Raw genomic sequence first — 12,204 nt, forward strand, 5'->3', positions numbered from 1 at the left:
CATGACTTCTTGAAAATGTGTGTGAATGTGCAAACATAATAAGTACCGAATTGTACACTTTAAGTTGATTGAACTGTATGGTATGTGAATTAGCTCTCACTAAAACTATTTTAAAAAGTCAGATAAAAATTCTTTTTAAAAAGGAGATTTTTACCTCAAAAAAGCTAAGATAACTACAAAATTATTTACTCTTGATCTTAGACCTGATTTTTGATGCTGCAGTCTCAGCATTTTGGGTACTGCTTATAGATTAATAGCTCTGTTATTAATAACAGTTATTAATCTATAAGCAGTACCCATCTAAGCAAAGTTACATACACCTTGCTTGTAGCATTTCTATCTTCATTGCAGTTTCCAACGAATATTAAATTTTTGAGATTAAATTCCTTAACAGAAATAGCATGCTTAATCCTCTAAAATAACTACTTATTTTAAAAGTAAATGTAATGTAAAACACCAACAGTTACACAAATGTTATTACATAAGAAAAGAGAGGCCTGGCCTAAAGAAAATGTGTACTGGCAAACAGTGCCACCATGGGATTGTTTTAATTAATCACATTCTTCCAAAATGTGGGCAGAAGCCCCCTTGCCCATGGCCCAACCCTCTGATCCAGTGTAAACCTTTCACGTTACAGGTGAGAATGATAATGCACAAAGGTGTTGACCTCTTGGAATGTCCCAAGGAGATCACCAGTGGAAGTCTCTTCCTCTGCTCACTCCTCCACTAAATTGGGATTATCCAGTGAAGTCTTTGTTTATTCAGCAAGTAGTTACTGCGTAGCTTCTATTTTGTAGGCATCATTCCAGACAAGACCCTTACATTACTACAGCCGGTTAAGAAGCAATCAAATGCATACACATAAATACACAAATCAAAGGTACTGATTAGTTGCTAGATAGCTGATTAAAATAAGGTTATCCCTGGCAGTGACTTTGGATCCCGAGAGGATGACATTAAAATGAGGCCCACATCACTGCTTACGAAGACTGGTGGGAAGAGAAGTCAAGGAAATAGTAGCAGGTTGGAAAAACTTGAACTTAGAATGTGCTAAGGAAAAGAAAGGAATCCACGAAACCCCTATGTGTTTGACTTGAGTAACTGGATGAGTGGTCCTGCCAGTATTGCAGGATGTGCAGGAGGAAGAAGCAGGTTTTGACAGGGGAGATCCGGAATTCTTTGTTGATGTTAGAAAGCTGAGATGCCTGAAAGACATTTGAGGAGGATGGGGAAATATGAGGGATGGGACTAAGGGAGCACATGCTAACTGGAGAAACTTACCAGCCGAATGTATTGGTGCTTCCCATTTGACCTAAGGAGATCCTAGATTTGCAGCAGAGTGGCATGGAAGGATGTGGTTGGCGGGAGGCAGAGGCAGAGGCAGAGAGAACGCGCCCGGCTGATACAATGGAGAACAAATATCTAACTGCAAAATAAGGAATTTCTGCCTCCAAAGAGTCTGGTTGAACATTAAAGATAGAAAACCTGTGTATTTGTGGGTGGGAGACCCAGACTTTACCAGAAAATCAGATATTAAAATCTACTGTGTGTGCCTCTTTCAAGGAATGAAAATGTCTGTATGTTTCCACCGTTTCCCCCAGCATCATGTTTATGTTTTAGCAATGCCAAAAAACAAAACTAATGAAAACAAAAACAAAAACAGTGATACAATGAGAATGAACTCTGAACCACTCTTACTCTATTAATCTATTTTTCATGTTACAGTCAAAATGCTTTTTTGAAGTTGCAAATCTAAACACGACATGATCCTCTGAAATCCCTTCACCATCTTGTGTCAAACTCGTCTCCATGGTCCACCAGCTCCTGCATGCCAGTCCCTGTCAATGTCTCCAGCCTTTCTTCTTGCTACCTCTTGCTCGTAGGACCTGCTGAGTGTGCTTTCCTCAAATGTGCCTTGTGCTCACTCTCATTGCCAATGCTGTGTCCTCTATCAGGACAAGACAGAGGATTCCTGCTCATCTCTTCCCAGAACTAACTCCTACTTATTCTTCAGGTCTTTGTCATATAACACTTGCACGAAGTTCTTCTAGAAAGGCTGCCTTGTTCCCTTGTCCCAAATCTGATTTAGATGCTTTACCTCCAGACATTCTATCATTATTAACCTTAATCACCTCATATTACTTGTGACTACCCTCCATAATTTTGTTGAGGGCAGGGACCATGGTGGTCGTGTCCACTGCTCTAACCCCCACACTGAGTATATTTGTGGGCCCTTAGCTTCTAGGGGCTCAAAATATACCATTGAACAAATGCAAAGAAAATTTTCTTCTAGAATATAAGTTACTAGAGGACAGGAAACCTGGACTGGTTTCTGGTTTTCTAACTAAGCATTGTGTGAGGATATTGATAGAATTTTTTGACTTAAGAGTTCTGTTTGTTTGTTTTTTTTTAAGATATATATAGATAGATAGATATTATATAATACATACAATATATATTTCAGAGATATATATTATACATCATATATATTATATATACATATGTGTGTATATAGGTATATATACACACACATACACACATATATACATACACAGATATGTATGTATATATATATACACATATATATATAGACAAGGAAAGAGAGAGAGACAGGGAGAAGAACAGAGAGGCAGGGAGAGGGAGGGGGAAAAATCCCAAGCTGACCCATGCTGAGTGCAGAACTAAGCTCACTGGATCAGGGGCTGGATCCTATGGCCAGAGCCGAAACCAAGTCAGAAGTTCAACCTACTAAGCCACCCGGGTGCCCTTAAAGTTCTATTTTAAAGAGCTCTATTTCCCTTGTAAGATTTGGACTTATTGAGAACAGTATTTCAGGGAAAGAGCCCTGCCACTGTCTTTTTGAAGACTTTGGTCAGATTTTAACTTTCATAACCATGGACGCAATTTCCAAATCCATCCCGACAAATATTTGTACCTACTCACGCCTTCAATATGGTCTGCCCTGGTAAATGAACCTCTGTAAGGTAACCCTGTATCTGAGCATGAGCCTATGAGTGATATACTTAGTATGATCCTGAGGCTTCGATGACTTGATTAAAAAATATATGTTTTTGAGGGCTTTGAAAGACTTGGAGACCTTTATTTTCCTACAATGTGGAAATAAGTTTTAGAACTAATCACAACATTTTAATGCTTCAATTCTTTACATTTAAAATCAAGAACACAAAATCACAATTTACCTAAAACATGTATTATAAGAAGTATAAATATTTGTAATTACCTTCTAGTGCGTATTTCATATCTTGAGCGAAAAGGGTCCACATAATTTCAGCACTTATTTTTCCCATGTTCAGTTCTTGAGGAAACCTAAAACCAAACACATATATGAATACATCAGAAAGAGAAATCTGTCTAAAAATTGAAACACCTCACTTGACATATATGCCACAGTAACTGATGTCTGGTTCATAAATACTTTTATTTATGAGATTTTTCGTTAAAAACTTTCATAGGCAGGGGCAAAACTACATACCAGAGTGTAGAAATAAACACAGTTATTTGGTGCTGGAAAAATAGACTCCGTAACGTTAGTCCAAGGTAATGGTGCCTGGAGCTCCTGAGGGATGTCTTAGGCTACGTGTGTGTTTGTTCTAAAGAGCCCTTTTTATTGTATCTCAATTTTGAACCGAGAGCAAAAGACTCTGAGTACGTAATAGCCAAAACAACACCTTCCATTCATCTGTTAGTCATGTTCCTTAAAGCACGCTTGAGTCCTTCCATTCTTTATTTGCTTAAAATAAATTATTTCAGAAAGACTCCCTACTTCTCTAGTAAAATGGCCCACAGCAGACCCATTCCTCAAGACTCCAGAATTCCCAAGTGTGTCTGTGTTTTAGATCAAATAAACTTCAGGATTAACATTTCTAGTGTTGCTGAATATGCATTCCTTTGTACGTCCTTTCAATCTTATGATAAGGCTCCCAGTAATATAAGCCCAATGAATAGAATGACTAAGTCTTTTCATTATATTGAAAACATGACATGCCAATATATTAAGACTGAAAGTATTTTCTGTTCTAATATTTAATATATACATAAATACAAAAAATAACATATACTAAGAAAGAAAAAAATAAGGTAAGGAATAAAAATAACTCTCACATTCATTTATATTTTTGAGTTTAAATAAAAAGGAGTATTATCAATGCTGAATGGCAAAGAAAGTGTTACCTAAGTTAACATGACCTCAATATGACCTCAAATTAAAAAAATAAAAAAACTGACACTACATAAAACTATTCTAGCCCAACTTTGCACCAAAAGAAGCTGTGTTTCATTTCATCACATATCCCTTACCAACTGCCATCTATCAATTTGTCTAATAATGTCAATTGATATTTTAACAATTATGTGCAGAATCTATACATTTATCAAGTATTCAAACTTAGGACACTTGCTATGATCAAAAAAATTTACAGAACTTGAATATATGCAAATTAGTTTCAACATTAAATTTTATCCTATGGATATAAAATAAACTTAGGCATATAATTTATTTCAAAAGTTTTCATTTATGGATAGCCACTAACATCACATAATTTTTAGTGTATTATTTTTTATGTAATAATTGTGTAGCAACAAAATTGTAAGTGATAACATAATGAGAGTACTTTAAGCTCATAAAAGGAGGAAATTATTTTAACTTTTTGAATCAAGAATGAAGAACATATTAATTCACTTTATAATGCTCTGATATTAAAAAAATGTACAAAAAGAAAACCATAAAACATCATCTCTCATAAGAACAGTTGCAAAATTCTTCAGTAAAACATGGCATATTTGATCCTGCCATAAATAAAAAGGATAATACATCATGATCAAGAGAGGTTTATCCCCAAAATGCAATGTTGTTCAACATTAAAAAATGAATCAATATAATTTATTGTATTAATTGACTAAGTAGAAAAACTTATCTGACAAAGCTTAATATTTATTCATGAACAAATAAAATTCTGAAAACTAGGAATTAGAGGGAATACAACATTATAAAAAGAATGTACAAAAACCTACAACAAACATTATACTTAATGGTTTCATACTAATACTGAAATCAAAGCAGTGATATTTACATCTCTACTCATATTAAACATTATACTGGCATTCCTAAAGTTTAAAAAAAAAAAACAAGGAAAAGAAATAAGAAAAGGGATATATAGAGTCCCAGGGTGGCTCAGTTGATTGAGCATCCACCTTCAGCTCAGGTCATGATCTCAGGGTCCTAGGATTGAGCCCCATGTCTGGTTCCCTGCTTAGCAGGGAGTCTGTTTCTCCCATTCCCTCTGCCCCTCCCTGCTGCTTGTGCATGCCTGCTCTCTCTCTCAAATAAATAAAAGCTTAAAAAAAAAAAGAAAGAAAAGGGGCATATCGATAGCAAAGGAAGAAATAAAATTCTATTTTCAGACATGATTATCTATGCAGAGAATTAAAAACAAAACAAACAAACAAAAAAACAACCACTAGAGAAAAAGTCACTAATGGTCCAGCAGCCTCATGGAATATAAAGTCAATATCCAAATCATTGTATTTTTATACATTAGCATTCAACCATTGGAGATTGAAATTTAAATAACAGTATCAATCATAATGTCACCAAAAGTTATGAAATACTTAGGTATAAATCTATGAAAATATGTACAAAATTTAAATGAAGAAGACTACAGAGTGTTGAGGAGAGACACCAAATAAAACCTAAATGGAGAAATATATTGTACTTGTGGATAGATATATCCAATATTGTTAGGATGTCAAATTTTCCCAAATTGATTTATAGATTCAATCAATCTCAATGAGAATTCCAGCAGGATATTTTTGTGGAAACTGACAAAGTGATTCTAAAATTTACATGCTAAGGCAAAAGACCAGAAAGAACAAAAAGTAATGTTAAAAAAAGCTGAAGCAGTTACAACACCTGTCTTCATAGTTTACTATGAAATACAGTAATTAAGACACTGCATTTTCAAATACAAGGTTAATTATTTTCCAATAAATGTTCTAGTGATTCAGTGGGGAAATGATAGTCTTCAGTAAGTGGTCCTAGAGTAACTGGATATCCATATGCAAAAAAAAAAAAAAAAAAAAAAGACCTTTACCCATACTTTATAACATATAAAAAATTAACTCAAAATGGATCACATACCTAAATATAAAACCTTAAACTATAAAACTTCTAAAACAAAACATAGAAAATCTTTCTGACTTTGCACTAGGCAATGTCATTACTTAGATGTGATGCAAAAAGTTCAAATGATAAAATAAAATATTGATGAATTATACTATGAAAATTAAAGTTGTTCTTCAAAAAGTACTACTGAGAAAATGAAAACACAGCAACAGTATAGGAGAAAACAGTTTGTAAAACATGTAATTGATAAAGGAATTTTATCCAAAATACATAGATTACTCTCCAATCTCAATAATAAAAAAGTTACCCAATCAAAAAAATGGGCAAAGGATTTGAATGACACTTCAGCAAGGAAGATAATTAATGAAAATTAAGCTCATGAAAATATGTTCAACAGTTCCATTAGGTACTTTCAAAATAAAACTATAAGGTGGTACCATTATATGTCTGCTAGAACAGCTTAAAAACAAAATGAAACAAAGTAAAACAAAACCTGCCAATACCATGGCTAGCAAGGTTGCAGAGGAGCTAGAACACTGATCTATTTTAGCTGACAAAAAAAGAATGTTAGATTCAGATTAGGAAGCAATTTGGCAATTTCTTATAAAGCTAAATATACATTTAACCAGCAGTCCCTCTCCAGGTAGGAGAGAAATGAAACTATATTTATAGCAAACACTGTACATGTTGCTTAATTCTTAATCACCAAAAACTGCAAACATCAGTGTCCTTCAACTGATGAATAGATAAATCAGCAGTGATAGATTCACAGGATGGAATTTACTAAATCATAAAAAGGAATAAAATACCAATACATGTAATAATGCAGATGAGTACCAAATGAATTATGCTGAAAGAGAGAAGCTGGGTTCAAAAGCTTATATACGGGGCACCTGGGTGGCTCAGTGGGTTAAGCCACTGCCTTCGGCTGAGGTCATGATCTCAGGGTCGTGGGATCGAGTCCCGCATCAAGCTCTCTGCTAGGCAGGGAGCCTGCTTCCCTCTCTCTCTCTCTGCCTGCCTCTCCATCTACTTGTGATTTCTCTCTGTCAAATAAATAAATAAAATCTTAAAAAAATAAAAAATAAAAAAAAAACAAAAGCTTATATACCATGATTCCAATACAGTATCAGAAAGATAGAAAGAGAAAATGTATCAGTGGTTGCCAGTGGCTTGGTGAAGAAGGGTTGACTATAAAAGAATGTGGAGAAACTTTTGGGATGATAAATATATTTGATATCTTAATGTTGGTAGTTACAAGACTATGTGTTTGTTTTTTATTTCATCAGTTTCTGCTCTTCATTATTTCCTCATTTTCTTTGAGTTTAATATGATGTTTCTTTTCTGAATTCTTAAGAAAGTTTTTTAGGTAATTAATTTGGGAACTTTCTTCTATTGTTATGTGTATGTAAGGCATAAATTTCTTATAGGAACTACATTTAGCTGTATCTTAAAAAAATATTTTGTTGGATATACATATTAATCCAATCAGACTATTTTAAAATTTTAATTTTGGTATTTTTCTACTTTGAGAAGTCTCCAATTTTACTGTCCTAATTATTTTTTAACTGAAGTATAATTGACACATAATGTTACATTAATTTCAGGTGTACCACATAGTGATTCAGTATCTCTATTATACTGTGCTTTGCTCACTACACCATCTTTCACAAGACAAGGCTATTACATAACATTGATTATATTCCCTATGCTGTATCTTTCATTCCCATGATTACTTATTCCATAACTTGAAGCCTGTATCTCCCAATCTCCTTCACCCATTTTGTCCATGCCCAAACCCTTTCCTTCTGGGAACCATCAGTTTGTTGTTCTCTTTATTTATAGGTTTCTGCTTTTTGTTTGCTTATTCATTCACTTTGTTTTTTAGATCCCATATATAAGTGAAATCGTATGTTATTTGTCTAATCTTAGATTGATTTCTTAACTTCGGCTCTTTTTGTTGCTGTTTTCTCCTTAGCTTATAGTCAAAGAACATATTTTGAAGGATTTTGATCTTTTCAAAGATTGTTGAGATTTCCTTTACACGCCACCATGTAGTTAACTTTGATAAATAATCTTTATTTTACATTTTTTGTTTTCTTGAACATAGTTTTGGTTATTTTTTCTGTACTATCTTCACATTAATTTTCTCTTCATTTGTGTCTAACGTGCTGGTAAATCCAGTATTATTTTCATTTGTTGTAGTTCTCAGTTCTAGAATTTACTTTCAAGTGCATAACTAAATATCTCCTTGTTGTTAATTTCTTAAATATATATTAATTACAATGATAACATCTGAGTATCTAAATTCTGTTGTACTAATCTCTTATAATGTCTACTGTTTTTTATTGAATGAAAGACTTTTTGTGGAAAATGTATATTCAATTTAGGTATCTGTAGGACGTTAGTATTCTTCAGAAAGAATTTATTTTTATTCTGGCAGAAGTGTTTTAGGGTTTGAGACAGATGACCTTTATCCATTTAGGGACCGAGTTCATTCAAAGCAGGTCTGTATTTTACTCATACTCCTAGCAGGTATCCCTTCGTAACCCAGGTTGTACGCTTGGGATGTTCACGTGGACCCACTACTTCACAGGGCCTGAATTTCAATTATGCTCCTGTTGCTGTGTTCAGCTTTCTCAGTTTTTCAGCTGCTACTTTCTGTCGAGCTTCTCAGGCTCTCAGTCTTTGTCTCTAGCTAAATCAGTTAAGGCTTCTAGGGGAGAGAGTCATCACATACCCAACACAGTTTTCTGGTAAATGCATGTATAAATCATAATAAATTCAAGGAGATAAATAAATAAATTTATATTGACTGGGACGCTTGGGTGGCTCAGTCAGTTAAGCATCTAGTGTTTACCTTTGACTGTGGTCATGATCCCAGGACCTGGGGATCATGTTCTGCATTGGGCTCTTGCTTGGCAGTGAGCCAGCTTCTCCCTCTGTCTGTAGCTGCCCCTGCCTGTGCTCTCTCTCTCTCTGGCAAATAAATTAAATATTTAAAAGAAAATATCAATTGATGGAAGAGGTAAACTGTGCACCCCAATTAATAGTTGTAATTACCATAAGAAAAGACTCTAAAAGTGACTTCTAAAATACTTTTTTTCCTTTAATATGGAAGCCTTAGTGAGATAATTTCAAAACAAGGAACCTAAAAATTAGCTGTTTATCTCAGGATTTTCTCAATTACATAATCAATCAATGTCAAGTGTGATTTTCATCATTGAGAAACTGTGGGTTAAAGGGTCTCATCACTAGTATTAAATCCTCAACATGGCAAACCTACACCAAACCAAGCCACCATTTAAAATAAAAACAACACATAGAAAAACACACACTATATATAAAAACCAAAGGAATAATATTAATATAAAAGGAACTGTCATAAATCTATAGGAAAAAAGATGAGTATTAGGAAAAAAATGGTTAATGGAATGGTCATTTTTTAATTATTTATTTTTTTAAAAGATTTATTTACGTATTTATTTGTGTGTGAGAGAAAGAGAGAGCACACAAGCAGGAGGAGCAGTAGGCAGAAATAGAAGCAGGCTCCCCACTGAGCAGAGATCCCAATGGGGGGCTCCATCCCAGGACCCTGGGATCATGATTTAAGCTGAAGGTGGACACTTAACTGACTGAGTCACCTAGGTGTGTAAACCTGGTGATTCACAGACCTGTACCCCTGGGGATAAAAATATATGTTTATAAAAAATAAAAAATTAAAAAAATAAACTCTCAGTCTATTACTTGCTAAGCTCTACTACTATGCAGGAGACATCTTTGGAGCTTGAGATATTTTTGAGATCTGTCGTAGAAGTTTTGCTGATAGTGTATTATGATATGCTTATTCCAAATTTGGTTGCACTTATCATTACCGATGGAGATAATGGACACCCCCTGCTAGAAAAAAAAGAACTCAAAGCACGTTTAGTTATATAATAGTTACAGAGGGTCTTCTGAAATCTATACTTTTACTTTGCTACTTCTCTATGGTATTTTTGGTGCATTTAAAAATATTTCTTGGGCTGTTTCTTACAAATAATCTAGTTAAATAAAAAACATCACTATTTAACCCTGAACTAGAGAGTAAATGGAGTCATCAACCTCTGCCACAATGCACAGCATCTTCTCCTTTCCACAATTTTGTGGATCCTTCCATTATCAAGACTATGAAACCTGTGTCCCTCCCCTCTTCCACCCACCGCTTCCCTTATCCAAGCCTTAACCTTCGTTTGCCTCAAGACTTGCACTCCGTTATCTATTTGCCTCCATTTCTCTCTCCTCCAGTACACTTCCATATTACCATGGAAATTACCTTTTAAAAACACAGGACATACTATTTCAACACATTTATTTTTAATTTTTAAAAATTTTTATTTATTTTTTTAATTTTTTTAGTTTTTTAGGCCACAGTATTTTACACTACAGCTTCAAAACCATCAACTGCTTATAACATATTCATTAGCATAGAAAAGTATCAAATCATTAATGTTACTTTCTTGGCCAATGAAGATCTCATCCTGACTTTAACTTGTATCTCTACTCTCTAAAACTTTGATGCTCTACCTACCGAGCTTACTTATAATGTCTCAACATATCTGATGTCCCATATCTTCTCATTATTTTCCCCATCTATTCTCTTTCCTCCTGATTTTCCATTTGACCCGAACTGCCTCTTCCTTCAAAGCACAGCTCGTATGGCCTCTCTCCAAAGTCCTCTGTTGCACTCAAGGCAGAATTAGCCATGATTTCTTAGCTGTGAAGGATAAGGGCAAAGGAAAGGATACCAAGACTATAAACTGCATCACAGCTCACTTAATATCAGGAGTTAGTAATTGTATTGGTGCTTAACTTAGTCTATCATTTATAAAAGGAGGTTTAATGAAATAACCCATCTATTCCAACACTGTTAGAATGTCTCCTGTTTTTAATTTGTAGCAATTAATACAAAGCATAAATGTTTTAAATCTTGAATCCCATGAGACACAATAATTTAATAACCCCATTATCTGCAAATCTTTGTGAAATAAGAAAAACAATCTAACTACTGCCAAATTTGATAATACTGATTCATTAGTCACAACAGATAAGATTAGAATCCATTAAATGTGAAGTATTATTTTGATATGCAAAGTCTGTCTTTGAAGAAAGTATTCTTTGTTACAAATGAGTAAGCAATGGTTCTGTTACCACATGTCTCGCAGGCAACAAGAACTTCATTGGTCAGAATCCAGGAGACATTTAGTTATCTGTGCTCTTCTCACATTCTTAAAAAAAATCACCTTTTGTTAATATGTTCTCCATTTAAGAACATTTGACACACATTAGTGCAATTAACTGCCATCATCATGAGGAGAAGGAACAGCTAAGAAGAATGAACTTAATTGAGCAAGACTCTGCTAGTAAATTATACACTAGCCTTACAAGTTAAAGCTGTATTAAAGGGAAACTAAGACATACTAGAACATTGCAGTTGAGTATCAAAGTTAGCTTAAATATTCAGAGTGCTAACTCATCTAATGGAACATTTCCTTTGTGATAATTTTTCTTTTTGTACTGAAATTCTCCTGCTCCTAAACCAAGTAGATCGCCAACACCATTTAAACCCAATTACCCTTTTATCTTTTTGTTTTCTCTTTATTTACAACCTAAGGCATTATTTTAATGAACTCAAATGTTTAAATAGATATTTAACTTAAACATGAAAGGTAAAATTGGAGATGGATCTAGGTTAACCATTATACTTAATATTTTATAAGGCTGTGTAAATGCCACCCAGCAGCAGAGAGGAGAAGATGGGCAGAAATGGCCTACAACCTTGCGCTATGTGCATGGGGGAAATAATAAATGGAATTTATTGAATTCAGATCATTGTTTCTCAAGCTCACCAAGTACCTCCAGGTTAGAGACCTGGAAGGAAGCAAGTCCTCATATCCACCATGTGGGGCAAGAAGCTTGAGGCAGTAGAAAAGAGATGGGAATTCACACCTATAGAGGGTCTAGGCAATGCCAGGCTCTGTGCTAACTACTTTCCATGCATTATCTTCTCGAATCCTGATAAT

At 34.3% G+C, this 12,204-nt stretch overlaps 1 protein-coding gene across 1 annotated transcript in view; it reads right to left on the reverse strand.

Moving 5' to 3' along the window:
* The window catches only part of UNC13C (unc-13 homolog C), a 616,040-nt gene that overhangs the window by 188,437 nt on the left and 415,399 nt on the right, over nt 1–12,204 (reverse strand). The window contains exon 20 of the mRNA XM_082733851.1: nt 3,242–3,327. Coding sequence (XP_082589977.1) covers nt 3,242–3,327 — 86 coding nt within the window. The remainder of the gene's footprint in view (nt 1–3,241; nt 3,328–12,204) is intronic.

The sequence above is a fragment of the Mustela nivalis genome (assembly GCF_964662115.1).
Source record: "Mustela nivalis genome assembly, chromosome: 6".
Lineage (NCBI taxonomy): Eukaryota > Metazoa > Chordata > Mammalia > Carnivora > Mustelidae > Mustela > Mustela nivalis.